The sequence below is a fragment of the Atractosteus spatula genome, chromosome 13, assembly GCF_055471065.1.
Source record: "Atractosteus spatula isolate fAtrSpa1 chromosome 13, fAtrSpa1.hap1, whole genome shotgun sequence".
Classification (NCBI taxonomy): domain Eukaryota; kingdom Metazoa; phylum Chordata; class Actinopteri; order Semionotiformes; family Lepisosteidae; genus Atractosteus; species Atractosteus spatula.
Genome location: NC_142718.1, coordinates 33,970,953 through 33,998,504, shown reverse-complemented (window position 1 = coordinate 33,998,504; position 27,552 = coordinate 33,970,953). Strand labels below are relative to the sequence as shown.

At 41.5% G+C, this 27,552-nt stretch overlaps 1 protein-coding gene across 1 annotated transcript in view; it reads right to left on the bottom strand.

The window, feature by feature from the left end:
- The window catches only part of LOC148822253 (uncharacterized), a 123,451-nt gene that overhangs the window by 55,928 nt on the left and 39,971 nt on the right, over positions 1-27,552 (bottom strand). The window contains 24 exon segments of the mRNA XM_088930344.1: positions 407-1,006; positions 1,538-2,137; positions 2,669-3,268; positions 3,800-4,399; positions 4,932-5,531; positions 6,063-6,662; positions 7,194-7,793; positions 8,326-8,925; positions 9,457-10,056; positions 10,588-11,187; positions 11,719-12,318; positions 12,851-13,450; positions 13,982-14,581; positions 15,113-15,712; positions 16,245-16,844; positions 17,376-17,975; positions 18,507-19,106; positions 19,638-20,237; positions 20,769-21,368; positions 21,900-22,499; positions 23,032-23,631; positions 24,164-24,763; positions 25,296-25,895; positions 26,427-27,026. Of these exon segments, the coding sequence (XP_088786470.1) occupies positions 407-1,006; positions 1,538-2,137; positions 2,669-3,268; positions 3,800-4,399; positions 4,932-5,531; positions 6,063-6,662; positions 7,194-7,793; positions 8,326-8,925; positions 9,457-10,056; positions 10,588-11,187; positions 11,719-12,318; positions 12,851-13,450; positions 13,982-14,581; positions 15,113-15,712; positions 16,245-16,844; positions 17,376-17,975; positions 18,507-19,106; positions 19,638-20,237; positions 20,769-21,368; positions 21,900-22,499; positions 23,032-23,631; positions 24,164-24,763; positions 25,296-25,895; positions 26,427-27,026 (14,400 nt within the window).

Sequence of the window (27,552 nt, the reverse complement as noted above, 5' to 3'; positions counted from 1 at the left end):
TGGAATAACAAACCAATTTTGATACTGGAACCCACATGAAGTGACCATCAAATTTGCAATATATCATTGTCGTCTAGAATAATTAGACTGCACTGATATTTTGGTCTGAATGAAAAGATTCAGAATATTTTCACCGAGTGGAAAAAGAACAACTCCATGTAGATTGAGCAACAAACGATAAGAAACTATAAAGAACAGAATACTGACTTGAAGCCATCTCACAGAAAAGGACACTGAGAAAGCCTGAACAAAACAAGAGGAGTGAACGTTAAACTAATGTATGCTCCAAGTACCTTCACAGAATGCTTTATCAAATTTATATGGGGAAATTTAAAAAAATTCACTCCTTATTGCAGTAGTTGTACAACAAGCAACACATATGTCTCTATACTTCTACTTTTCTTACCCAACACAGTTGGTGTTCCTGGTGTGATCTCAACAACTATGGTATTAAGAGATGAAAGAAGTTGCTCTTGGACTGCTGGGAGGTCAGAGAATTCAGACACTGAAAGAGCATAACTAGGATCGTAGGTAATCTTTTGCAATTCTCTGCTATCAGAGCTCCTCGTTCCAATTGCAAAGATCAACACTCCAAGTTCCTTCAGGGCTGCAGCTGGTGCTTCAACGCTGTCACTAGATCTTCCACCAGCCAGCACAACAACAATCTGAGGAACACCCTCAGGACGTCTGCTGCCGGCAGATGCAGTAAAGACTCTGTCCTTCACAAACTGAAGGGCTGCCCCGGTGTTCAGTGGCCTTCCCCCTTTGTGTCTAAGGCCTTTCACACTGTTAATCACATCCTCCTTTGTTGAGTATGTATTTAGATAGAAGTTAGCTGCTGGATCATTACTGTATTGGACTACAGCAACCCGATCTTTGTTTTCATCAACTTGGAGCTTTTCCACCACTCTCTGAACAAAGTCCCGCATTGCTGGGAATCCATTTCTAGTGTAATCAGAGCCATCCAGCAGAAACACAACATCCCTTCTGACGGCATCGCCCTCAACTGTGAAATGTTCAGAGTGAAAAACAACGTCAAAACACAGAATTTGGGTTGTTCTACTGCATCAGTTATTTGGCACCATCAAGTGCTGCAAATGACATTCAGAAAAGACATGCATAAAACATCTACTGGAATAACAAACCAATTTTGATACTGGAACCCACATGAAGAGACCATCAAATTTGCAATATATCATTGTCGTCTAGAATAATTAGACTGCACTGATATTTTGGTCTAAATTAAAAGATTCAGAATATTTTCACCAAGTGGAAAAAGAACAACTCCATGTAGATTGAGCAACAAACAACAAGAAACTACAAAGAACAGAATACTGACTTGAAGCCATCTCACAGAAAAGGACACTGAGAGAGCCTGAACAAAACAAGAGGAGTGAACGTTAAACTATTGTACGCTCCAAGTACCTTCACAGAATGCTTTATCAAATTTATATTGGGAAATTTAAAAAATTCACTCCTTATTGCAGTAGTTGTACAACAAGCATCACATATTTCTCTATACTTCTACTTTTCTTACCCAACACAGTTGGTGTTCCTGGTGTGATCTCAACAACTACGGTATTAACAGATGAAAGAAGTTGCTCTTGGACTGCTGGGAGGTCAGAGAATTCAGACACTGAAAGAGCATAACTAGGATCGTAGGTAATCTTTTGCAATTCTCTGCTATCAGAGCTCCTCGTTCCAATTGCAAAGATCAACACTCCAAGTTCCTTCAGGGCTGCAGCTGGTGCTTCAACGCTGTCACTAGATCTTCCACCAGCCAGCACAACAACAATCTGAGGGACACCCTCAGGACGTCTGCTGCCAGCAGATGCAGTAAACACACTGTCCTTAACAAACTGAAGGGCTGCCCCGGTGTTCAGTGGCCTTCCCCCTTTGTGTCTAAGGCCTTTCACACTGTTAATCACATCCTCCTTTGTTGAGTATGTATTTAGATAGAAGTTAGCTGCTGGATCATTACTGTATTGGACTACAGCAACCCGATCTTTGTTTTCATCAACTCGGAGCTTCTCCACCACTCTCTGAACAAAGTCCCGCATTGCTGGGAATCCATTTCTAGTGTAATCAGAGCCATCCAGCAGAAACACAACATCCCTTCTGACGGCATCGCCCTCAACTGTGAAATGTTCAGAGTGAAAAACAACGTCAAAACACAGAATTTGGGTTGTTCTACTGCATCAGTTATTTGGCACCATCAAGTGCTGCAAATAACATTCAGAAAAGACATGCATAAAACATCTACTGGAATAACAAACCAATTTTGATACTGGAACCCACATGAAGAGACCATCAAATTTGCAATATATCATTGTCGTCTAGAATAATTAGACTGCACTGATATTTTGGTCTGAATGAAAAGATTCAGAATATTTTCACCGAGTGGAAAAAGAACAACTCCATGTAGATTGAGCAACAAACAACAAGAAACTACAAAGAACAGAATACTGACTTGAAGCCATCTCACAGAAAAGGACACTGAGAAAGCCTGAACAAAACAAGAGGAGTGAGCGTTAAACTACCGGACGCTCCAAGTACCTTCACAGAATGCTTTATCAAATTTATGTTGGGAAATTTCAAAAAATCACTCTTTATAGCAGTACTTGTACAACTAGCAACACATATTTCTCTATACTTCTACTTTTCTTACCCAACACAGTTGGTGTTCCTGGTGTGATCTCAACAACTACGGTATTAAGAGATGAAAGAAGTTGCTCTTGGACTGCTGGGAGGTCAGAGAATTCAGACACTGAAAGTGCATAACTAGGATCGTAGGTAATCTTTTGCAATTCTCTGCTATCAGAGCTCCTCGTTCCAATTGCAAAGATCAACACTCCAAGTTCCTTCAGGGCTGCAGCTGGTGCTTCAACGCTGTCAGAAGATCTTCCACCAGCCAGCACAACAACAATCTGCGGGACACCCTCAGGACGTCTGCTGCCGGCAGATGCAGTAAAGACTGTGTCCTTCACAAACTGAAGGGCTGCCCCGGTGTTCAGTGGCCTTCCCCCTTTGTGTCTAAGGCCTTTCACACTGTTAATCACATCCTCCTTTGTTGAGTATGTATTTAGATAGAAGTTAGCTGCTGGATCATTACTGTATTGGACTACAGCAACCCGATCTTTGTTTTCATCAACTCGGAGCTTCTCCACCACTCTCTGAACAAAGTCCCGCATTGCTGGGAATCCATTTCTAGTGTAATCAGAGCCATCCAGCAGAAACACAACATCCCTTCTGACGGCATCGCCCTCAACTGTGAAATGTTCAGAGTGAAAAACAACGTCAAAACACAGAATTTGGGTTGTTCTACTGCATCAGTTATTTGGCACCATCAAGTGCAGCAAATGACATTCAGAAAAGACATGCATAAAACATCTACTGGAATAACAAACCAATTTTGATACTGGAACCCACATGAAGAGACCATCAAATTTGCAATATATCATTGTCGTCTAGAATAATTAGACTGCACTGATATTTTGGTCTGAATGAAAAGATTCAGAATATTTTCACCAAGTGGAAAAAGAACAACTCCATGTAGATTGAGCAACAAACGACAAGAAACTACAAAGAACAGAATACTGACTTGAAGCCATCTCACAGAAAAGGACACTGAGAGAGCCTGAACAAAACAAGAGGAGTGAACGTTAAACTATTGTACGCTCCAAGTACCTTCACAGAATGCTTTATCAAATTTATATTGGGAAATTTAAAAAATTCACTCCTTATTGCAGTAGTTGTACAACAAGCATCACATATTTCTCTATACTTCTACTTTTCTTACCCAACACAGTTGGTGTTCCTGGTGTGATCTCAACAACTACGGTATTAACAGATGAAAGAAGTTGCTCTTGGACTGCTGGGAGGTCAGAGAATTCAGACACTGAAAGAGCATAACTAGGATCGTAGGTAATCTTTTGCAATTCTCTGCTATCAGAGCTCCTCGTTCCAATTGCAAAGATCAACACTCCAAGTTCCTTCAGGGCTGCAGCTGGTGCTTCAACGCTGTCAGAAGATCTTCCACCAGCCAGCACAACAACAATCTGCGGGACACCCTCAGGACGTCTGCTGCCGGCAGATGCAGTAAAGACTGTGTCCTTCACAAACTGAAGGGCTGCCCCGGTGTTCAGTGGCCTTCCCCCTTTGTGTCTAAGGCCTTTCACACTGTTAATCACATCCTCCTTTGTTGAGTATGTATTTAGATAGAAGTTAGCTGCTGGATCATTACTGTATTGGACTACAGCAACCCGATCTTTGTTTTCATCAACTCGGAGCTTCTCCACCACTCTCTGAACAAAGTCCCGCATTGCTGGGAATCCATTTCTAGTGTAATCAGAGCCATCCAGCAGAAACACAACATCCCTTCTGACGGCATCGCCCTCAACTGTGAAATGTTCAGAGTGAAAAACAACGTCAAAACACAGAATTTGGGTTGTTCTACTGCATCAGTTATTTGGCACCATCAAGTGCTGCAAATAACATTCAGAAAAGACATGCATAAAACATCTACTGGAATAACAAACCAATTTTGATACTGGAACCCACATGAAGTGACCATCAAATTTGCAATATATCATTGTCGTCTAGAATAATTAGACTGCACTGATATTTTGGTCTGAATGAAAAGATTCAGAATATTTTCACCGAGTGGAAAAAGAACAACTCCATGTAGATTGAGCAACAAACGATAAGAAACTACAAAGAACAGAATACTGACTTGAAGCCATCTCACAGAAAAGGACACTGAGAAAGCCTGAACAAAACAAGAGGAGTGAACGTTAAACTAATGTATGCTCCAAGTACCTTCACAGAATGCTTTATCAAATTTATATGGGGAAATTTAAAAAAATTCACTCCTTATTGCAGTAGTTGTACAACAAGCAACACATATGTCTCTATACTTCTACTTTTCTTACCCAACACAGTTGGTGTTCCTGGTGTGATCTCAACAACTATGGTATTAAGAGATGAAAGAAGTTGCTCTTGGACTGCTGGGAGGTCAGAGAATTCAGACACTGAAAGAGCATAACTAGGATCGTAGGTAATCTTTTGCAATTCTCTGCTATCAGAGCTCCTCGTTCCAATTGCAAAGATCAACACTCCAAGATCCTTCAGGGCTGCAGCTGGTGCTTCAACGCTGTCACTAGATCTTCCACCAGCCAGCACAACAACAATCTGAGGAACACCCTCAGGACGTCTGCTGCCGGCAGATGCAGTAAAGACTCTGTCCTTCACAAACTGAAGGGCTGCCCCGGTGTTCAGTGGCCTTCCCCCTTTGTGTCTAAGGCCTTTCACACTGTTAATCACATCCTCCTTTGTTGAGTATGTATTTAGATAGAAGTTAGCTGCTGGATCATTACTGTATTGGACTACAGCAACCCGATCTTTGTTTTCATCAACTCGGAGCTTCTCCACCACTCTCTGAACAAAGTCCCGCATTGCTGGGAATCCATTTCTAGTGTAATCAGAGCCATCCAGCAGAAACACAACATCCCTTCTGACGGCATCGCCCTCAACTGTGAAATGTTCAGAGTGAAAAACAACGTCAAAACACAGAATTTGGGTTGTTCTACTGCATCAGTTATTTGGCACCATCAAGTGCAGCAAATGACATTCAGAAAAGACATGCATAAAACATCTACTGGAATAACAAACCAATTTTGATACTGGAACCCACATGAAGAGACCATCAAATTTGCAATATATCATTGTCGTCTAGAATAATTAGACTGCACTGATATTTTGGTCTGAATGAAAAGATTCAGAATATTTTCACCAAGTGGAAAAAGAACAACTCCATGTAGATTGAGCAACAAACGACAAGAAACTACAAAGAACAGAATACTGACTTGAAGCCATCTCACAGAAAAGGACACTGAGAGAGCCTGAACAAAACAAGAGGAGTGAACGTTAAACTACCGGACGCTCCAAGTACCTTCACAGAATGCTTTATCAAATTTATATTGGGAAATTTAAAAAATTCACTCCTTATTGCAGTAGTTGTACAACTAGCAAAACATATTTCTCTATACTTCTACTTTTCTTACCCAACACAGTTGGTGTTCCTGGTGTGATCTCAACAACTACGGTATTAACAGATGAAAGAAGTTGCTCTTGGACTGCTGGGAGGTCAGAGAATTCAGACACTGAAAGAGCATAACTAGGATCGTAGGTAATCTTTTGCAATTCTCTGCTATCAGAGCTCCTCGTTCCAATTGCAAAGATCAACACTCCAAGTTCCTTCAGGGCTGCAGCTGGTGCTTCAACGCTGTCACTAGATCTTCCACCAGCCAGCACAACAACAATCTGAGGGACACCCTCAGGACGTCTGCTGCCGGCAGATGCAGTAAACACACTGTCCTTAACAAACTGAAGGGCTGCCCCGGTGTTCAGTGGCCTTCCCCCTTTGTGTCTAAGGCCTTTCACACTGTTAATCACATCCTCCTTTGTTGAGTATGTATTTAGATAGAAGTTAGCTGCTGGATCATTACTGTATTGGACTACAGCAACCCGATCTTTGTTTTCATCAACTCGGAGCTTCTCCACCACTCTCTGAACAAAGTCCCGCATTGCTGGGAATCCATTTCTAGTGTAATCAGAGCCATCCAGCAGAAACACAACATCCCTTCTGACGGCATCGCCCTCAACTGTGAAATGTTCAGAGTGAAAAACAACGTCAAAACACAGAATTTGGGTTGTTCTACTGCATCAGTTATTTGGCACCATCAAGTGCTGCAAATAACATTCAGAAAAGACATGCATAAAACATCTACTGGAATAACAAACCAATTTTGATACTGGAACCCACATGAAGTGACCATCAAATTTGCAATATATCATTGTCGTCTAGAATAATTAGACTGCACTGATATTTTGGTCTGAATGAAAAGATTCAGAATATTTTCACCGAGTGGAAAAAGAACAACTCCATGTACATTGAGCAACAAACGACAAGAAACTACAAAGAACAGAATACTGACTTGAAGCCATCTCACAGAAAAGGACACTGAGAGAGCCTGAACAAAACAAGAGGAGTGAACGTTAAACTATTGTACGCTCCAAGTACCTTCACAGAATGCTTTATCAAGTTTATATTGGGAAATTTAAAAAATTCACTCCTTATTGCAGTAGTTGTACAACAAGCATCACATATTTCTCTATACTACTACTTTTCTTACCCAACACAGTTGGTGTTCCTGGTGTGATCTCAACAACTATGGTATTAACAGATGAAAGAAGTTGCTCTTGGACTGCTGGGAGGTCAGAGAATTCAGACACTGAAAGAGCATAACTAGGATCGTAGGTAATCTTTTGCAATTCTCTGCTATCAGAGCTCCTCGTTCCAATTGCAAAGATCAACACTCCAAGTTCCTTCAGGGCTGCAGCTGGTGCTTCAACGCTGTCACTAGATCTTCCACCAGCCAGCACAACAACAATCTGAGGGACACCCTCAGGACGTCTGCTGCCGGCAGATGCAGTAAACACACTGTCCTTAACAAACTGAAGGGCTGCCCCGGTGTTCAGTGGCCTTCCCCCTTTGTGTCTAAGGCCTTTCACACTGTTAATCATATCCTCCTTTGTTGAGTATGTATTTAGATAGAAGTTAGCTGCTGGATCATTACTGTATTGGACTACAGCAACCCGATCTTTGTTTTCATCTACTCGGAGCTTCTCCACCACTCTCTGAACAAAGTCCCGCATTGCTGGGAATCCATTTCTAGTGTAATCAGAGCCATCCAGCAGAAACACAACATCCCTTCTGACGGCATCGCCCTCAACTGTGAAATGTTCAGAGTGAAAAACAACGTCAAAACACAGAATTTGGTTTGTTCTACTGCATCAGTTATTTGGCACCATCAAGTGCTGCAAATAACATTCAGAAAAGACATGCATAAAACATCTACTGGAATAACAAACCAATTTTGATACTGGAACCCACATGAAGTGACCATCAAATTTGCAATATATCATTGTCGTCTAGAATAATTAGACTGCACTGATATTTTGGTCTGAATGAAAAGATTCAGAATATTTTCACCGAGTGGAAAAAGAACAACTCCATGTAGATTGAGCAACAAACGACAAGAAACTACAAAGAACAGAATACTGACTTGAAGCCATCTCACAGAAAAGAACACTGAGAGAGCCTGAACAAAACAAGAGGAGTGAACGTTAAACTATTGTACACTCCAAGTACCTTCACAGAATGCTTTATCAAATTTATATTGGGAAATTTAAAAAAATTCACTCCTTATTGCAGTAGTTGTACAACAAGCATCACATATTTCTCTATACTTCTACTTTTCTTACCCAACACAGTTGGTGTTCCTGGTGTGATCTCAACAACTACGGTATTAACAGATGAAAGAAGTTGCTCTTCGACTGCTGGGAGGTCAGAGAATTCAGACACTGAAAGAGCATAACTAGGATCGTAGGTAATCTTTTGCAATTCTCTGCTATCAGAGCTCCTCGTTCCAATTGCAAAGATCAACACTCCAAGTTCCTTCAGGGCTGCAGCTGGTGCTTCAACGCTGTCACTAGATCTTCCACCAGCCAGCACAACAACAATCTGAGGGACACCCTCAGGACGTCTGCTGCCGGCAGATGCAGTAAACACACTGTCCTTAACAAACTGAAGGGCTGCCCCGGTGTTCAGTGGCCTTCCCCCTTTGTGTCTAAGGCCTTTCACACTGTTAATCACATCCTCCTTTGTTGAGTATGTATTTAGATAGAAGTTAGCTGCTGGATCATTACTGTATTGGACTACAGCAACCCGATCTTTGTTTTCATCAACTCGGAGCTTCTCCACCACTCTCTGAACAAAGTCCCGCATTGCTGGGAATCCATTTCTAGTGTAATCAGAGCCATCCAGCAGAAACACAACATCCCTTCTGACGGCATCGCCCTCAACTGTGAAATGTTCAGAGTGAAAAACAACGTCAAAACACAGAATTTGGGTTGTTCTACTGCATCAGTTATTTGGCACCATCAAGTGCTGCAAATAACATTCAGAAAAGACATGCATAAAACATCTACTGGAATAACAAACCAATTTTGATACTGGAACCCACATGAAGAGACCATCAAATTTGCAATATATCATTGTCGTCTAGAATAATTAGACTGCACTGATATTTTGGTCTGAATGAAAAGATTCAGAATATTTTCACCGAGTGGAAAAAGAACAACTCCATGTAGATTGAGCAACAAACAACAAGAAACTACAAAGAACAGAATACTGACTTGAAGCCATCTCACAGAAAAGGACACTGAGAAAGCCTGAACAAAACAAGAGGAGTGAGCGTTAAACTACCGGACGCTCCAAGTACCTTCACAGAATGCTTTATCAAATTTATGTTGGGAAATTTCAAAAAATCACTCTTTATAGCAGTACTTGTACAACTAGCAACACATATTTCTCTATACTTCTACTTTTCTTACCCAACACAGTTGGTGTTCCTGGTGTGATCTCAACAACTACGGTATTAAGAGATGAAAGAAGTTGCTCTTGGACTGCTGGGAGGTCAGAGAATTCAGACACTGAAAGTGCATAACTAGGATCGTAGGTAATCTTTTGCAATTCTCTGCTATCAGAGCTCCTCGTTCCAATTGCAAAGATCAACACTCCAAGTTCCTTCAGGGCTGCAGCTGGTGCTTCAACGCTGTCAGAAGATCTTCCACCAGCCAGCACAACAACAATCTGCGGGACACCCTCAGGACGTCTGCTGCCGGCAGATGCAGTAAAGACTGTGTCCTTCACAAACTGAAGGGCTGCCCCGGTGTTCAGTGGCCTTCCCCCTTTGTGTCTAAGGCCTTTCACACTGTTAATCACATCCTCCTTTGTTGAGTATGTATTTAGATAGAAGTTAGCTGCTGGATCATTACTGTATTGGACTACAGCAACCCGATCTTTGTTTTCATCAACTCGGAGCTTCTCCACCACTCTCTGAACAAAGTCCCGCATTGCTGGGAATCCATTTCTAGTGTAATCAGAGCCATCCAGCAGAAACACAACATCCCTTCTGACGGCATCGCCCTCAACTGTGAAATGTTCAGAGTGAAAAACAACGTCAAAACACAGAATTTGGGTTGTTCTACTGCATCAGTTATTTGGCACCATCAAGTGCAGCAAATGACATTCAGAAAAGACATGCATAAAACATCTACTGGAATAACAAACCAATTTTGATACTGGAACCCACATGAAGAGACCATCAAATTTGCAATATATCATTGTCGTCTAGAATAATTAGACTGCACTGATATTTTGGTCTGAATGAAAAGATTCAGAATATTTTCACCAAGTGGAAAAAGAACAACTCCATGTAGATTGAGCAACAAACGACAAGAAACTACAAAGAACAGAATACTGACTTGAAGCCATCTCACAGAAAAGGACACTGAGAGAGCCTGAACAAAACAAGAGGAGTGAACGTTAAACTACCGGACGCTCCAAGTACCTTCACAGAATGCTTTATCAAATTTATATTGGGAAATTTAAAAAATTCACTCCTTATTGCAGTAGTTGTACAACTAGCAAAACATATTTCTCTATACTTCTACTTTTCTTACCCAACACAGTTGGTGTTCCTGGTGTGATCTCAACAACTATGGTATTAACAGATGAAAGAAGTTGCTCTTGGACTGCTGGGAGGTCAGAGAATTCAGACACTGAAAGAGCATAACTAGGATCGTAGGTAATCTTTTGCAATTCTCTGCTATCAGAGCTCCTCGTTCCAATTGCAAAGATCAACACTCCAAGTTCCTTCAGGGCTGCAGCTGGTGCTTCAACGCTGTCACTAGATCTTCCACCAGCCAGCACAACAACAATCTGAGGGACACCCTCAGGACGTCTGCTGCCGGCAGATGCAGTAAACACACTGTCCTTAACAAACTGAAGGGCTGCCCCGGTGTTCAGTGGCCTTCCCCCTTTGTGTCTAAGGCCTTTCACACTGTTAATCACATCCTCCTTTGTTGAGTATGTATTTAGATAGAAGTTAGCTGCTGGATCATTACTGTATTGGACTACAGCAACCCGATCTTTGTTTTCATCAACTCGGAGCTTCTCCACCACTCTCTGAACAAAGTCCCGCATTGCTGGGAATCCATTTCTAGTGTAATCAGAGCCATCCAGCAGAAACACAACATCCCTTCTGACGGCATCGCCCTCAACTGTGAAATGTTCAGAGTGAAAAACAACGTCAAAACACAGAATTTGGGTTGTTCTACTGCATCAGTTATTTGGCACCATCAAGTGCTGCAAATAACATTCAGAAAAGACATGCATAAAACATCTACTGGAATAACAAACCAATTTTGATACTGGAACCCACATGAAGTGACCATCAAATTTGCAATATATCATTGTCGTCTAGAATAATTAGACTGCACTGATATTTTGGTCTGAATGAAAAGATTCAGAATATTTTCACCGAGTGGAAAAAGAACAACTCCATGTACATTGAGCAACAAACGACAAGAAACTACAAAGAACAGAATACTGACTTGAAGCCATCTCACAGAAAAGGACACTGAGAGAGCCTGAACAAAACAAGAGGAGTGAACGTTAAACTATTGTACGCTCCAAGTACCTTCACAGAATGCTTTATCAAGTTTATATTGGGAAATTTAAAAAATTCACTCCTTATTGCAGTAGTTGTACAACAAGCATCACATATTTCTCTATACTACTACTTTTCTTACCCAACACAGTTGGTGTTCCTGGTGTGATCTCAACAACTATGGTATTAACAGATGAAAGAAGTTGCTCTTGGACTGCTGGGAGGTCAGAGAATTCAGACACTGAAAGAGCATAACTAGGATCGTAGGTAATCTTTTGCAATTCTCTGCTATCAGAGCTCCTCGTTCCAATTGCAAAGATCAACACTCCAAGTTCCTTCAGGGCTGCAGCTGGTGCTTCAACGCTGTCACTAGATCTTCCACCAGCCAGCACAACAACAATCTGAGGGACACCCTCAGGACGTCTGCTGCCGGCAGATGCAGTAAACACACTGTCCTTAACAAACTGAAGGGCTGCCCCGGTGTTCAGTGGCCTTCCCCCTTTGTGTCTAAGGCCTTTCACACTGTTAATCATATCCTCCTTTGTTGAGTATGTATTTAGATAGAAGTTAGCTGCTGGATCATTACTGTATTGGACTACAGCAACCCGATCTTTGTTTTCATCTACTCGGAGCTTCTCCACCACTCTCTGAACAAAGTCCCGCATTGCTGGGAATCCATTTCTAGTGTAATCAGAGCCATCCAGCAGAAACACAACATCCCTTCTGACGGCATCGCCCTCAACTGTGAAATGTTCAGAGTGAAAAACAACGTCAAAACACAGAATTTGGTTTGTTCTACTGCATCAGTTATTTGGCACCATCAAGTGCTGCAAATAACATTCAGAAAAGACATGCATAAAACATCTACTGGAATAACAAACCAATTTTGATACTGGAACCCACATGAAGTGACCATCAAATTTGCAATATATCATTGTCGTCTAGAATAATTAGACTGCACTGATATTTTGGTCTGAATGAAAAGATTCAGAATATTTTCACCGAGTGGAAAAAGAACAACTCCATGTAGATTGAGCAACAAACGACAAGAAACTACAAAGAACAGAATACTGACTTGAAGCCATCTCACAGAAAAGAACACTGAGAGAGCCTGAACAAAACAAGAGGAGTGAACGTTAAACTATTGTACACTCCAAGTACCTTCACAGAATGCTTTATCAAATTTATATTGGGAAATTTAAAAAAATTCACTCCTTATTGCAGTAGTTGTACAACAAGCATCACATATTTCTCTATACTTCTACTTTTCTTACCCAACACAGTTGGTGTTCCTGGTGTGATCTCAACAACTACGGTATTAACAGATGAAAGAAGTTGCTCTTCGACTGCTGGGAGGTCAGAGAATTCAGACACTGAAAGAGCATAACTAGGATCGTAGGTAATCTTTTGCAATTCTCTGCTATCAGAGCTCCTCGTTCCAATTGCAAAGATCAACACTCCAAGTTCCTTCAGGGCTGCAGCTGGTGCTTCAACGCTGTCACTAGATCTTCCACCAGCCAGCACAACAACAATCTGAGGGACACCCTCAGGACGTCTGCTGCCGGCAGATGCAGTAAACACACTGTCCTTAACAAACTGAAGGGCTGCCCCGGTGTTCAGTGGCCTTCCCCCTTTGTGTCTAAGGCCTTTCACACTGTTAATCACATCCTCCTTTGTTGAGTATGTATTTAGATAGAAGTTAGCTGCTGGATCATTACTGTATTGGACTACAGCAACCCGATCTTTGTTTTCATCAACTCGGAGCTTCTCCACCACTCTCTGAACAAAGTCCCGCATTGCTGGGAATCCATTTCTAGTGTAATCAGAGCCATCCAGCAGAAACACAACATCCCTTCTGACGGCATCGCCCTCAACTGTGAAATGTTCAGAGTGAAAAACAACGTCAAAACACAGAATTTGGGTTGTTCTACTGCATCAGTTATTTGGCACCATCAAGTGCTGCAAATAACATTCAGAAAAGACATGCATAAAACATCTACTGGAATAACAAACCAATTTTGATACTGGAACCCACATGAAGAGACCATCAAATTTGCAATATATCATTGTCGTCTAGAATAATTAGACTGCACTGATATTTTGGTCTGAATGAAAAGATTCAGAATATTTTCACCGAGTGGAAAAAGAACAACTCCATGTAGATTGAGCAACAAACAACAAGAAACTACAAAGAACAGAATACTGACTTGAAGCCATCTCACAGAAAAGGACACTGAGAAAGCCTGAACAAAACAAGAGGAGTGAGCGTTAAACTACCGGACGCTCCAAGTACCTTCACAGAATGCTTTATCAAATTTATGTTGGGAAATTTCAAAAAATCACTCTTTATAGCAGTACTTGTACAACTAGCAACACATATTTCTCTATACTTCTACTTTTCTTACCCAACACAGTTGGTGTTCCTGGTGTGATCTCAACAACTACGGTATTAAGAGATGAAAGAAGTTGCTCTTGGACTGCTGGGAGGTCAGAGAATTCAGACACTGAAAGTGCATAACTAGGATCGTAGGTAATCTTTTGCAATTCTCTGCTATCAGAGCTCCTCGTTCCAATTGCAAAGATCAACACTCCAAGTTCCTTCAGGGCTGCAGCTGGTGCTTCAACGCTGTCAGAAGATCTTCCACCAGCCAGCACAACAACAATCTGCGGGACACCCTCAGGACGTCTGCTGCCGGCAGATGCAGTAAAGACTGTGTCCTTCACAAACTGAAGGGCTGCCCCGGTGTTCAGTGGCCTTCCCCCTTTGTGTCTAAGGCCTTTCACACTGTTAATCACATCCTCCTTTGTTGAGTATGTATTTAGATAGAAGTTAGCTGCTGGATCATTACTGTATTGGACTACAGCAACCCGATCTTTGTTTTCATCAACTCGGAGCTTCTCCACCACTCTCTGAACAAAGTCCCGCATTGCTGGGAATCCATTTCTAGTGTAATCAGAGCCATCCAGCAGAAACACAACATCCCTTCTGACGGCATCGCCCTCAACTGTGAAATGTTCAGAGTGAAAAACAACGTCAAAACACAGAATTTGGGTTGTTCTACTGCATCAGTTATTTGGCACCATCAAGTGCAGCAAATGACATTCAGAAAAGACATGCATAAAACATCTACTGGAATAACAAACCAATTTTGATACTGGAACCCACATGAAGAGACCATCAAATTTGCAATATATCATTGTCGTCTAGAATAATTAGACTGCACTGATATTTTGGTCTGAATGAAAAGATTCAGAATATTTTCACCAAGTGGAAAAAGAACAACTCCATGTAGATTGAGCAACAAACGACAAGAAACTACAAAGAACAGAATACTGACTTGAAGCCATCTCACAGAAAAGGACACTGAGAGAGCCTGAACAAAACAAGAGGAGTGAACGTTAAACTACCGGACGCTCCAAGTACCTTCACAGAATGCTTTATCAAATTTATATTGGGAAATTTAAAAAATTCACTCCTTATTGCAGTAGTTGTACAACTAGCAAAACATATTTCTCTATACTTCTACTTTTCTTACCCAACACAGTTGGTGTTCCTGGTGTGATCTCAACAACTACGGTATTAACAGATGAAAGAAGTTGCTCTTGGACTGCTGGGAGGTCAGAGAATTCAGACACTGAAAGAGCATAACTAGGATCGTAGGTAATCTTTTGCAATTCTCTGCTATCAGAGCTCCTCGTTCCAATTGCAAAGATCAACACTCCAAGTTCCTTCAGGGCTGCAGCTGGTGCTTCAACGCTGTCACTAGATCTTCCACCAGCCAGCACAACAACAATCTGAGGGACACCCTCAGGACGTCTGCTGCCGGCAGATGCAGTAAACACACTGTCCTTAACAAACTGAAGGGCTGCCCCGGTGTTCAGTGGCCTTCCCCCTTTGTGTCTAAGGCCTTTCACACTGTTAATCATATCCTCCTTTGTTGAGTATGTATTTAGATAGAAGTTAGCTGCTGGATCATTACTGTATTGGACTACAGCAACCCGATCTTTGTTTTCATCTACTCGGAGCTTCTCCACCACTCTCTGAACAAAGTCCCGCATTGCTGGGAATCCATTTCTAGTGTAATCAGAGCCATCCAGCAGAAACACAACATCCCTTCTGACGGCATCGCCCTCAACTGTGAAATGTTCAGAGTGAAAAACAACGTCAAAACACAGAATTTGGTTTGTTCTACTGCATCAGTTATTTGGCACCATCAAGTGCTGCAAATAACATTCAGAAAAGACATGCATAAAACATCTACTGGAATAACAAACCAATTTTGATACTGGAACCCACATGAAGTGACCATCAAATTTGCAATATATCATTGTCGTCTAGAATAATTAGACTGCACTGATATTTTGGTCTGAATGAAAAGATTCAGAATATTTTCACCGAGTGGAAAAAGAACAACTCCATGTAGATTGAGCAACAAACGACAAGAAACTACAAAGAACAGAATACTGACTTGAAGCCATCTCACAGAAAAGAACACTGAGAGAGCCTGAACAAAACAAGAGGAGTGAACGTTAAACTATTGTACACTCCAAGTACCTTCACAGAATGCTTTATCAAATTTATATTGGGAAATTTAAAAAAATTCACTCCTTATTGCAGTAGTTGTACAACAAGCATCACATATTTCTCTATACTTCTACTTTTCTTACCCAACACAGTTGGTGTTCCTGGTGTGATCTCAACAACTACGGTATTAACAGATGAAAGAAGTTGCTCTTCGACTGCTGGGAGGTCAGAGAATTCAGACACTGAAAGAGCATAACTAGGATCGTAGGTAATCTTTTGCAATTCTCTGCTATCAGAGCTCCTCGTTCCAATTGCAAAGATCAACACTCCAAGTTCCTTCAGGGCTGCAGCTGGTGCTTCAACGCTGTCACTAGATCTTCCACCAGCCAGCACAACAACAATCTGAGGGACACCCTCAGGACGTCTGCTGCCGGCAGATGCAGTAAACACACTGTCCTTAACAAACTGAAGGGCTGCCCCGGTGTTCAGTGGCCTTCCCCCTTTGTGTCTAAGGCCTTTCACACTGTTAATCACATCCTCCTTTGTTGAGTATGTATTTAGATAGAAGTTAGCTGCTGGATCATTACTGTATTGGACTACAGCAACCCGATCTTTGTTTTCATCAACTCGGAGCTTCTCCACCACTCTCTGAACAAAGTCCCGCATTGCTGGGAATCCATTTCTAGTGTAATCAGAGCCATCCAGCAGAAACACAACATCCCTTCTGACGGCATCGCCCTCAACTGTGAAATGTTCAGAGTGAAAAACAACGTCAAAACACAGAATTTGGGTTGTTCTACTGCATCAGTTATTTGGCACCATCAAGTGCTGCAAATAACATTCAGAAAAGACATGCATAAAACATCTACTGGAATAACAAACCAATTTTGATACTGGAACCCACATGAAGAGACCATCAAATTTGCAATATATCATTGTCGTCTAGAATAATTAGACTGCACTGATATTTTGGTCTGAATGAAAAGATTCAGAATATTTTCACCGAGTGGAAAAAGAACAACTCCATGTAGATTGAGCAACAAACAACAAGAAACTACAAAGAACAGAATACTGACTTGAAGCCATCTCACAGAAAAGGACACTGAGAAAGCCTGAACAAAACAAGAGGAGTGAGCGTTAAACTACCGGACGCTCCAAGTACCTTCACAGAATGCTTTATCAAATTTATGTTGGGAAATTTCAAAAAATCACTCTTTATAGCAGTACTTGTACAACTAGCAACACATATTTCTCTATACTTCTACTTTTCTTACCCAACACAGTTGGTGTTCCTGGTGTGATCTCAACAACTACGGTATTAAGAGATGAAAGAAGTTGCTCTTGGACTGCTGGGAGGTCAGAGAATTCAGACACTGAAAGTGCATAACTAGGATCGTAGGTAATCTTTTGCAATTCTCTGCTATCAGAGCTCCTCGTTCCAATTGCAAAGATCAACACTCCAAGTTCCTTCAGGGCTGCAGCTGGTGCTTCAACGCTGTCAGAAGATCTTCCACCAGCCAGCACAACAACAATCTGCGGGACACCCTCAGGACGTCTGCTGCCGGCAGATGCAGTAAAGACTGTCTCCTTCACAAACTGAAGGGCTGCCCCGGTGTTCAGTGGCCTTCCCCCTTTGTGTCTAAGGCCTTTCACACTGTTAATCACATCCTCCTTTGTTGAGTATGTATTTAGATAGAAGTTAGCTGCTGGATCATTACTGTATTGGACTACAGCAACCCGATCTTTGTTTTCATCAACTCGGAGCTTCTCCACCACTCTCTGAACAAAGTCCCGCATTGCTGGGAATCCATTTCTAGTGTAATCAGAGCCATCCAGCAGAAACACAACATCCCTTCTGACGGCATCGCCCTCAACTGTGAAATGTTCAGAGTGAAAAACAACGTCAAAACACAGAATTTGGGTTGTTCTACTGCATCAGTTATTTGGCACCATCAAGTGCAGCAAATGACATTCAGAAAAGACATGCATAAAACATCTACTGGAATAACAAACCAATTTTGATACTGGAACCCACATGAAGAGACCATCAAATTTGCAATATATCATTGTCGTCTAGAATAATTAGACTGCACTGATATTTTGGTCTGAATGAAAAGATTCAGAATATTTTCACCAAGTGGAAAAAGAACAACTCCATGTAGATTGAGCAACAAACGACAAGAAACTACAAAGAACAGAATACTGACTTGAAGCCATCTCACAGAAAAGGACACTGAGAGAGCCTGAACAAAACAAGAGGAGTGAACGTTAAACTACCGGACGCTCCAAGTACCTTCACAGAATGCTTTATCAAATTTATATTGGGAAATTTAAAAAATTCACTCCTTATTGCAGTAGTTGTACAACTAGCAAAACATATTTCTCTATACTTCTACTTTTCTTACCCAACACAGTTGGTGTTCCTGGTGTGATCTCAACAACTACGGTATTAACAGATGAAAGAAGTTGCTCTTGGACTGCTGGGAGGTCAGAGAATTCAGACACTGAAAGAGCATAACTAGGATCGTAGGTAATCTTTTGCAATTCTCTGCTATCAGAGCTCCTCGTTCCAATTGCAAAGATCAACACTCCAAGTTCCTTCAGGGCTGCAGCTGGTGCTTCAACGCTGTCACTAGATCTTCCACCAGCCAGCACAACAACAATCTGAGGGACACCCTCAGGACGTCTGCTGCCGGCAGATGCAGTAAACACACTGTCCTTAACAAACTGAAGGGCTGCCCCGGTGTTCAGTGGCCTTCCCCCTTTGTGTCTAAGGCCTTTCACACTGTTAATCACATCCTCCTTTGTTGAGTATGTATTTAGATAGAAGTTAGCTGCTGGATCATTACTGTATTGGACTACAGCAACCCGATCTTTGTTTTCATCAACTCGGAGCTTCTCCACCACTCTCTGAACAAAGTCCCGCATTGCTGGGAATCCATTTCTAGTGTAATCAGAGCCATCCAGCAGAAACACAACATCCCTTCTGACGGCATCGCCCTCAACTGTGAAATGTTCAGAGTGAAAAACAACGTCAAAACACAGAATTTGGGTTGTTCTACTGCATCAGTTATTTGGCACCATCAAGTGCTGCAAATAACATTCAGAAAAGACATGCATAAAACATCTACTGGAATAACAAACCAATTTTGATACTGGAACCCACATGAAGTGACCATCAAATTTGCAATATATCATTGTCGTCTAGAATAATTAGACTGCACTGATATTTTGGTCTGAATGAAAAGATTCAGAATATTTTCACCGAGTGGAAAAAGAACAACTCCATGTACATTGAGCAACAAACGACAAGAAACTACAAAGAACAGAATACTGACTTGAAGCCATCTCACAGAAAAGGACACTGAGAGAGCCTGAACAAAACAAGAGGAGTGAACGTTAAACTATTGTACGCTCCAAGTACCTTCACAGAATGCTTTATCAAGTTTATATTGGGAAATTTAAAAAATTCACTCCTTATTGCAGTAGTTGTACAACAAGCATCACATATTTCTCTATACTACTACTTTTCTTACCCAACACAGTTGGTGTTCCTGGTGTGATCTCAACAACTATGGTATTAACAGATGAAAGAAGTTGCTCTTGGACTGCTGGGAGGTCAGAGAATTCAGACACTGAAAGAGCATAACTAGGATCGTAGGCAATCTTTTGCAATTCTCTGCTATCAGAGCTCCTCGTTCCAATTGCAAAGATCAACACTCCAAGTTCCTTCAGGGCTGCAGCTGGTGCTTCAACGCTGTCACTAGATCTTCCACCAGCCAGCACAACAACAATCTGAGGGACACCCTCAGGACGTCTGCTGCCGGCAGATGCAGTAAAGACTGTGTCCTTCACAAACTGAAGGGCTGCCCCGGTGTTCAGTGGCCTTCCCCCTTTGTGTCTAAGGCCTTTCACACTGTTAATCACATCCTCCTTTGTTGAGTATGTATTTAGATAGAAGTTAGCTGCTGGATCATTACTGTATTGGACTACAGCAACCCGATCTTTGTTTTCATCAACTCGGAGCTTCTCCACCACTCTCTGAACAAAGTCCCGCATTGCTGGGAATCCATTTCTAGTGTAATCAGAGCCATCCAGCAGAAACACAACATCCCTTCTGACGGCATCGCCCTCAACTGTGAAATGTTCAGAGTGAAAAACAACGTCAAAACACAGAATTTGGGTTGTTCTACTGCATCAGTTATTTGGCACCATCAAGTGCAGCAAATGACATTCAGAAAAGAAATGCTTTAAACATCTACTGGAATAACACACCAATTTTGATACTGGAACCCACATGAAGAGACCATCAAATTTGCAATATATCATTGTCGTCTAGATTAATTAGACTGCACTGATATTTTGGTCTGAATGAAAAGATTCAGAATATTTTCACCAAGTGGAAAAAGAACAACTCCATGTAGATTGAGCAACAGACGACAAGAAACTACAAAGAACAGAATACTGACTTGAAGCCATCTCACAGAAAAGGACACTGAGAGAGCCTGAACAAAACAAGAGGAGTGAACGTTAAACTACCGGACGCTCCAAGTACCTTCACAGAATGCTTTATCAAATTTATATTGGGAAATTAAAAAAATTCACTCCTTATTGCAGTAGTTGTACAACTAGCAAAACATATTTCTCTATACTTCTACTTTTCTTACCCAACACAGTTGGTGTTCCTGGTGTGATCTCAACAACTACGGTATTAACAGATGAAAGAAGTTGCTCTTGGACTGCTGGGAGGTCAGAGAATTCAGACACTGAAAGAGCATAACTAGGATCGTAGGTAATCTTTTGCAATTCTCTGCTATCAGAGCTCCTCGTTCCAATTGCAAAGATCAACACTCCAAGTTCCTTCAGGGCTGCAGCTGGTGCTTCAACGCTGTCACTAGATCTTCCACCAGCCAGCACAACAACAATCTGAGGGACACCCTCAGGACGTCTGCTGCCGGCAGATGCAGTAAACACACTGTCCTTAACAAACTGAAGGGCTGCCCCGGTGTTCAGTGGCCTTCCCCCTTTGTGTCTAAGGCCTTTCACACTGTTAATCACATCCTCCTTTGTTGAGTATGTATTTAGATAGAAGTTAGCTGCTGGATCATTACTGTATTGGACTACAGCAACCCGATCTTTGTTTTCATCAACTCGGAGCTTCTCCACCACTCTCTGAACAAAGTCCCGCATTGCTGGGAATCCATTTCTAGTGTAATCAGAGCCATCCAGCAGAAACACAACATCCCTTCTGACGGCATCGCCCTCAACTGTGAAATGTTCAGAGTGAAAAACAACGTCAAAACACAGAATTTGGGTTGTTCTACTGCATCAGTTATTTGGCACCATCAAGTGCAGCAAATGACATTCAGAAAAGACATGCATAAAACATCTACTGGAATAACAAACCAATTTTGATACTGGAACCCACATGAAGAGACCATCAAATTTGCAATATATCATTGTCGTCTAGAATAATTAGACTGCACTGATATTTTGGTCTGAATGAAAAGATTCAGAATATTTTCACCGAGTGGAAAAAGAACAACTCCATGTACATTGAGCAACAAACGACAAGAAACTACAAAGAACAGAATACTGACTTGAAGCCATCTCACAGAAAAGGACACTGAGAGAGCCTGAACAAAACAAGAGGAGTGAACGTTAAACTATTGTACGCTCCAAGTACCTTCACAGAATGCTTTATCAAATTTATATTGGGAAATTTAAAAAATTCACTCCTTATTGCAGTAGTTGTACAACAAGCATCACATATTTCTCTATACTTCTACTTTTCTTACCCAACACAGTTGGTGTTCCTGGTGTGATCTCAACAACTACGGTATTAACAGATGAAAGAAGTTGCTCTTGGACTGCTGGGAGGTCAGAGAATTCAGACACTGAAAGAGCATAACTAGGATCGTAGGTAATCTTTTGCAATTCTCTGCTATCAGAGCTCCTCGTTCCAATTGCAAAGATCAACACTCCAAGTTCCTTCAGGGCTGCAGCTGGTGCTTCAACGCTGTCACTAGATCTTCCACCAGCCAGCACAACAACAATCTGAGGGACACCCTCAGGACGTCTGCTGCCGGCAGATGCAGTAAACACACTGTCCTTAACAAACTGAAGGGCTGCCCCGGTGTTCAGTGGCCTTCCCCCTTTGTGTCTAAGGCCTTTCACACTGTTAATCACATCCTCCTTTGTTGAGTATGTATTTAGATAGAAGTTAGCTGCTGGATCATTACTGTATTGGACTACAGCAACCCGATCTTTGTTTTCATCTACTCGGAGCTTCTCCACCACTCTCTGAACAAAGTCCCGCATTGCTGGGAATCCATTTCTAGTGTAATCAGAGCCATCCAGCAGAAACACAACATCCCTTCTGACGGCATCGCCCTCAACTGTAAAATGTTCAGAGTGAAAAACAACGTCAAAACACAGAATTTGGGTTGTTCTACTGCATCAGTTATTTGGCACCATCAAGTGCTGCAAATAACATTCAGAAAAGACATGCATAAAACATCTACTGGAATAACAAACCAATTTTGATACTGGAACCCACATGAAGTGACCATCAAATTTGCAATATATCATTGTCGTCTAGAATAATTAGACTGCACTGATATTTTGGTCTGAATGAAAAGATTCAGAATATTTTCACCGAGTGGAAAAAGAACAACTCCATGTACATTGAGCAAAAAACGACAAGAAACTACAAAGAACAGAATACTGACTTGAAGCCATCTCACAGAAAAGAACACTGAGAGAGCCTGAACAAAACAAGAGGAGTGAACGTTAAACTATTGTACACTCCAAGTACCTTCACAGAATGCTTTATCAAATTTATATTGGGAAATTTAAAAAAATTCACTCCTTATTGCAGTAGTTGTACAACAAGCATCACATATTTCTCTATACTTCTACTTTTCTTACCCAACACAGTTGGTGTTCCTGGTGTGATCTCAACAACTACGGTATTAAGAGATGAAAGAAGTTGCTCTTGGACTGCTGGGAGGTCAGAGAATTCAGACACTGAAAGTGCATAACTAGGATCGTAGGTAATCTTTTGCAATTCTCTGCTATCAGAGCTCCTCGTTCCAATTGCAAAGATCAACACTCCAAGTTCCTTCAGGGCTGCAGCTGGTGCTTCAACGCTGTCAGAAGATCTTCCACCAGCCAGCACAACAACAATCTGAGGGACACCCTCAGGACGTCTGCTGCCGGCAGATGCAGTAAACACACTGTCATTAACAAACTGAAGGGCTGCCCCGGTGTTCAGTGGCCTTCCCCCTTTGTGTCTAAGGCCTTTCACACTGTTAATCACATCCTCCTTTGTTGAGTATGTATTTAGATAGAAGTTAGCTGCTGGATCATTACTGTATTGGACTACAGCAACCCGATCTTTGTTTTCATCAACTCGGAGCTTCTCCACCACTCTCTGAACAAAGTCCCGCATTGCTGGGAATCCATTTCTAGTGTAATCAGAGCCATCCAGCAGAAACACAACATCCCTTCTGACGGCATCGCCCTCAACTGTGAAATGTTCAGAGTGAAAAACAACGTCAAAACACAGAATTTGGGTTGTTCTACTGCATCAGTTATTTGGCACCATCAAGTGCTGCAAATGACATTCAGAAAAGACATGCATAAAACATCTACTGGAATAACAAACCAATTTTGATACTGGAACCCACATGAAGAGACCATCAAATTTGCAATATATCATTGTCGTCTAGAATAATTAGACTGCACTGATATTTTGGTCTAAATTAAAAGATTCAGAATATTTTCACCAAGTGGAAAAAGAACAACTCCATGTAGATTGAGCAACAAACGACAAGAAACTACAAAGAACAGAATACTGACTTGAAGCCATCTCACAGCAAAGGACACTGAGAAAGCCTGAACAAAACAAGAGGAGTGAACGTTAAACTATTGTACGCTCCAAGTACCTTCACAGAATGCTTTATCAAATTTATATTGGGAAATTGAAAAAAATTCACTCCTTATTGCAGTAGTTGTACAACAAGCATCACATAATTCTCTATACTTCTACTTTTCTTACCCAACACAGCTGGTGTTCCTGGTGTGATCTCAACAACTACGGTATTAACAGATGAAAGAAGTTGCTCTTGGACTGCTTGGAGGTCAGAGAATTCAGACACTGAAAGAGCATAACTAGGATCGTAGGTAATCTTTTGCAATTCTCTGCTATCAGAGCTCTTCGTTCCAATTGCAAAGATCAACACTCCAAGTTCCTTCAGGGCTGCAGCTGGTGCTTCAACGCTGTCACTAGATCTTCCACCAGCCAGCACAACAACAATCTGAGGGACACCCTCAGGACGTCTGCTGCCGGCAGATGCAGTAAACACACTGTCCTTAACAAACTGAAGGGCTGCCCCGGTGTTCAGTGGCCTTCCCCCTTTGTGTCTAAGGCCTTTCACACTGTTAATCACATCCTCCTTTGTTGAGTATGTATTTAGATAGAAGTTAGCTGCTGGATCATTACTGTATTGGACTACAGCAACCCGATCTTTGTTTTCATCAACTCGGAGCTTCTCCACCACTCTCTGAACAAAGTCCCGCATTGCTGGGAATCCATTTCTAGTGTAATCAGAGCCATCCAGCAGAAACACAACATCCCTTCTGACGGCATCGCCCTCAACTGTGAAATGTTCAGAGTGAAAAACAACGTCAAAACACAGAATTTGGGTTGTTCTACTGCATCAGTTATTTGGCACCATCAAGTGCTGCAAATAACATTCAGAAAAGACATGCATAAAACATCTACTGGAATAACAAACCAATTTTGATACTGGAACCCACATGAAGAGACCATCAAATTTGCAATATATCATTGTCGTCTAGAATAATTAGACTGCACTGATATTTTGGTCTGAATTAAGAGATTCAGAATATTTTCACCAAGTGGAAAAAGAACAACTCCATGTAGATTGAGCAACAAACGACAAGAAACTACAAAGAACAGAATACTGACTTGAAGCCATCTCACAGAAAAGGACACTGAGAGAGCCTGAACAAAACAAGAGGAGTGAACGTTAAACTATTGTACGCTCCAAGTACCTTCACAGAATGCTTTATCAAATTGATATTGGGAAATTTAAAAAAATTCACTCCTTATTGCAGTAGTTGTACAACAAGCATCACATATTTCTCTATACTTCTACTTTTCTTACCCAACACAGTTGGTGTTCCTGGTGTGATCTCAACAACTACGGTATTAACAGATGAAAGAAGTTGCTCTTGGACTGCTGGGAGGTCAGAGAATTCAGACACTGAAAGAGCATAACTAGGATCGTAGGTAATCTTTTGCAATTCTCTGCTATCAGAGCTCCTCGTTCCAATTGCAAAGATCAACACTCCAAGTTCCTTCAGGGCTGCAGCTGGTGCTTCAGTGCTGTCACTAGATCTTCCACCAGCCAGCACAACAACAATCTGAGGGACACCCTCAGGACGTCTGCTGCCGGCAGATGCAGTAAACACACTATCCTTAACAAACTGAAGGGCTGCCCCGGTGTTCAGTGGCCTTCCCCCTTTGTGTCTAAGGCCTTTCACACTGTTGATCACATCCTCCTTTGTTGAGTATGTATTTAGATAGAAGTTAGCTGCTGGATCATTACTGTATTGGACTACAGCAACCCGATCTTTGTTTTCATCAACTCGGAGCTTCTCCACCACTCTCTGAACAAAGTCCCGCATTGCTGGGAATCCATTTCTAGTGTAATCAGAGCCATCCAGCAGAAACACAACATCCCTTCTGACGGCATCGCCCTCAACTGTGAAATGTTCAGAGTGAAAAACAACGTCAAAACACAGAATTTGGGTTGTTCTACTGCATCAGTTATTTGGCACCATCAAGTGCTGCAAATAACATTCAGAAAAGACATGCATAAAACATCTACTGGAATAACAAACCAATTTTGATACTGGAACCCACATGAAGTGACCATCAAATTTGCAATATATCATTGTCGTCTAGAATAATTAGACTGCACTGATATTTTGGTCTGAATGAAAAGATTCAGAATATTTTCACCGAGTGGAAAAAGAACAACTCCATGTACATTGAGCAACAAACGACAAGAAACTACAAAGAACAGAATACTGACTTGAAGCCATCTCACAGAAAAGGACACTGAGAGAGCCTGAACAAAACAAGAGGAGTGAACGTTAAACTATTGTACGCTCCAAGTACCTTCACAGAATGCTTTATCAAGTTTATATTGGGAAATTTAAAAAATTCACTCCTTATTGCAGTAGTTGTACAACAAGCATCACATATTTCTCTATACTACTACTTTTCTTACCCAACACAGTTGGTGTTCCTGGTGTGATCTCAGCAACTATGGTATTAACAGATGAAAGAAGTTGCTCTTGGACTGCTGGGAGGTCAGAGAATTCAGACACTGAAAGAGCATAACTAGGATCGTAGGTAATCTTTTGCAATTCTCTGCTATCAGAGCTCCTCGTTCCAATTGCAAAGATCAACACTCCAAGTTCCTTCAGGGCTGCAGCTGGTGCTTCAACGCTGTCACTAGATCTTCCACCAGCCAGCACAACAACAATCTGAGGGACACCCTCAGGACGTCTGCTGCCGGCAGATGCAGTAAACACACTGTCCTTAACAAACTGAAGGGCTGCCCCGGTGTTCAGTGGCCTTCCCCCTTTGTGTCTAAGGCCTTTCACACTGTTAATCATATCCTCCTTTGTTGAGTATGTATTTAGATAGAAGTTAGCTGCTGGATCATTACTGTATTGGACTACAGCAACCCGATCTTTGTTTTCATCTACTCGGAGCTTCTCCACCACTCTCTGAACAAAGTCCCGCATTGCTGGGAATCCATTTCTAGCGTAATCAGAGCCATCCAGCAGAAACACAACATCCCTTCTGACGGCATGGCCCTCAACTGTGAAATGTTCAGAGTGAAAAACAACGTCAAAACACAGAATTTGGTTTGTTCTACTGCATCAGTTATTTGGCACCATCAAGTGCTGCAAATAACATTCAGAAAAGACATGCATAAAACATCTACTGGAATAACAAACCAATTTTGATACTGGAACCCACATAAAGTGACCATCAAATTTGCAATATATCATTGTCGTCTAGAATAATTAGACTGCACTGATATTTTGGTCTGAATGAAAAGATTCAGAATATTTTCACCGAGTGGAAAAAGAACAACTCCATGTAGATTGAGCAACAAACGACAAGAAACTACAAAGAACAGAATACTGACTTGAAGCCATCTCACAGAAAAGAACACTGAGAGAGCCTGAACAAAACAAGAGGAGTGAACGTTAAACTATTGTACACTCCAAGTACCTTCACAGAATGCTTTATCAAATTTATATTGGGAAATTTAAAAAAATTCACTCCTTATTGCAGTAGTTGTACAACAAGCATCACATATTTCTCTATACTTCTACTTT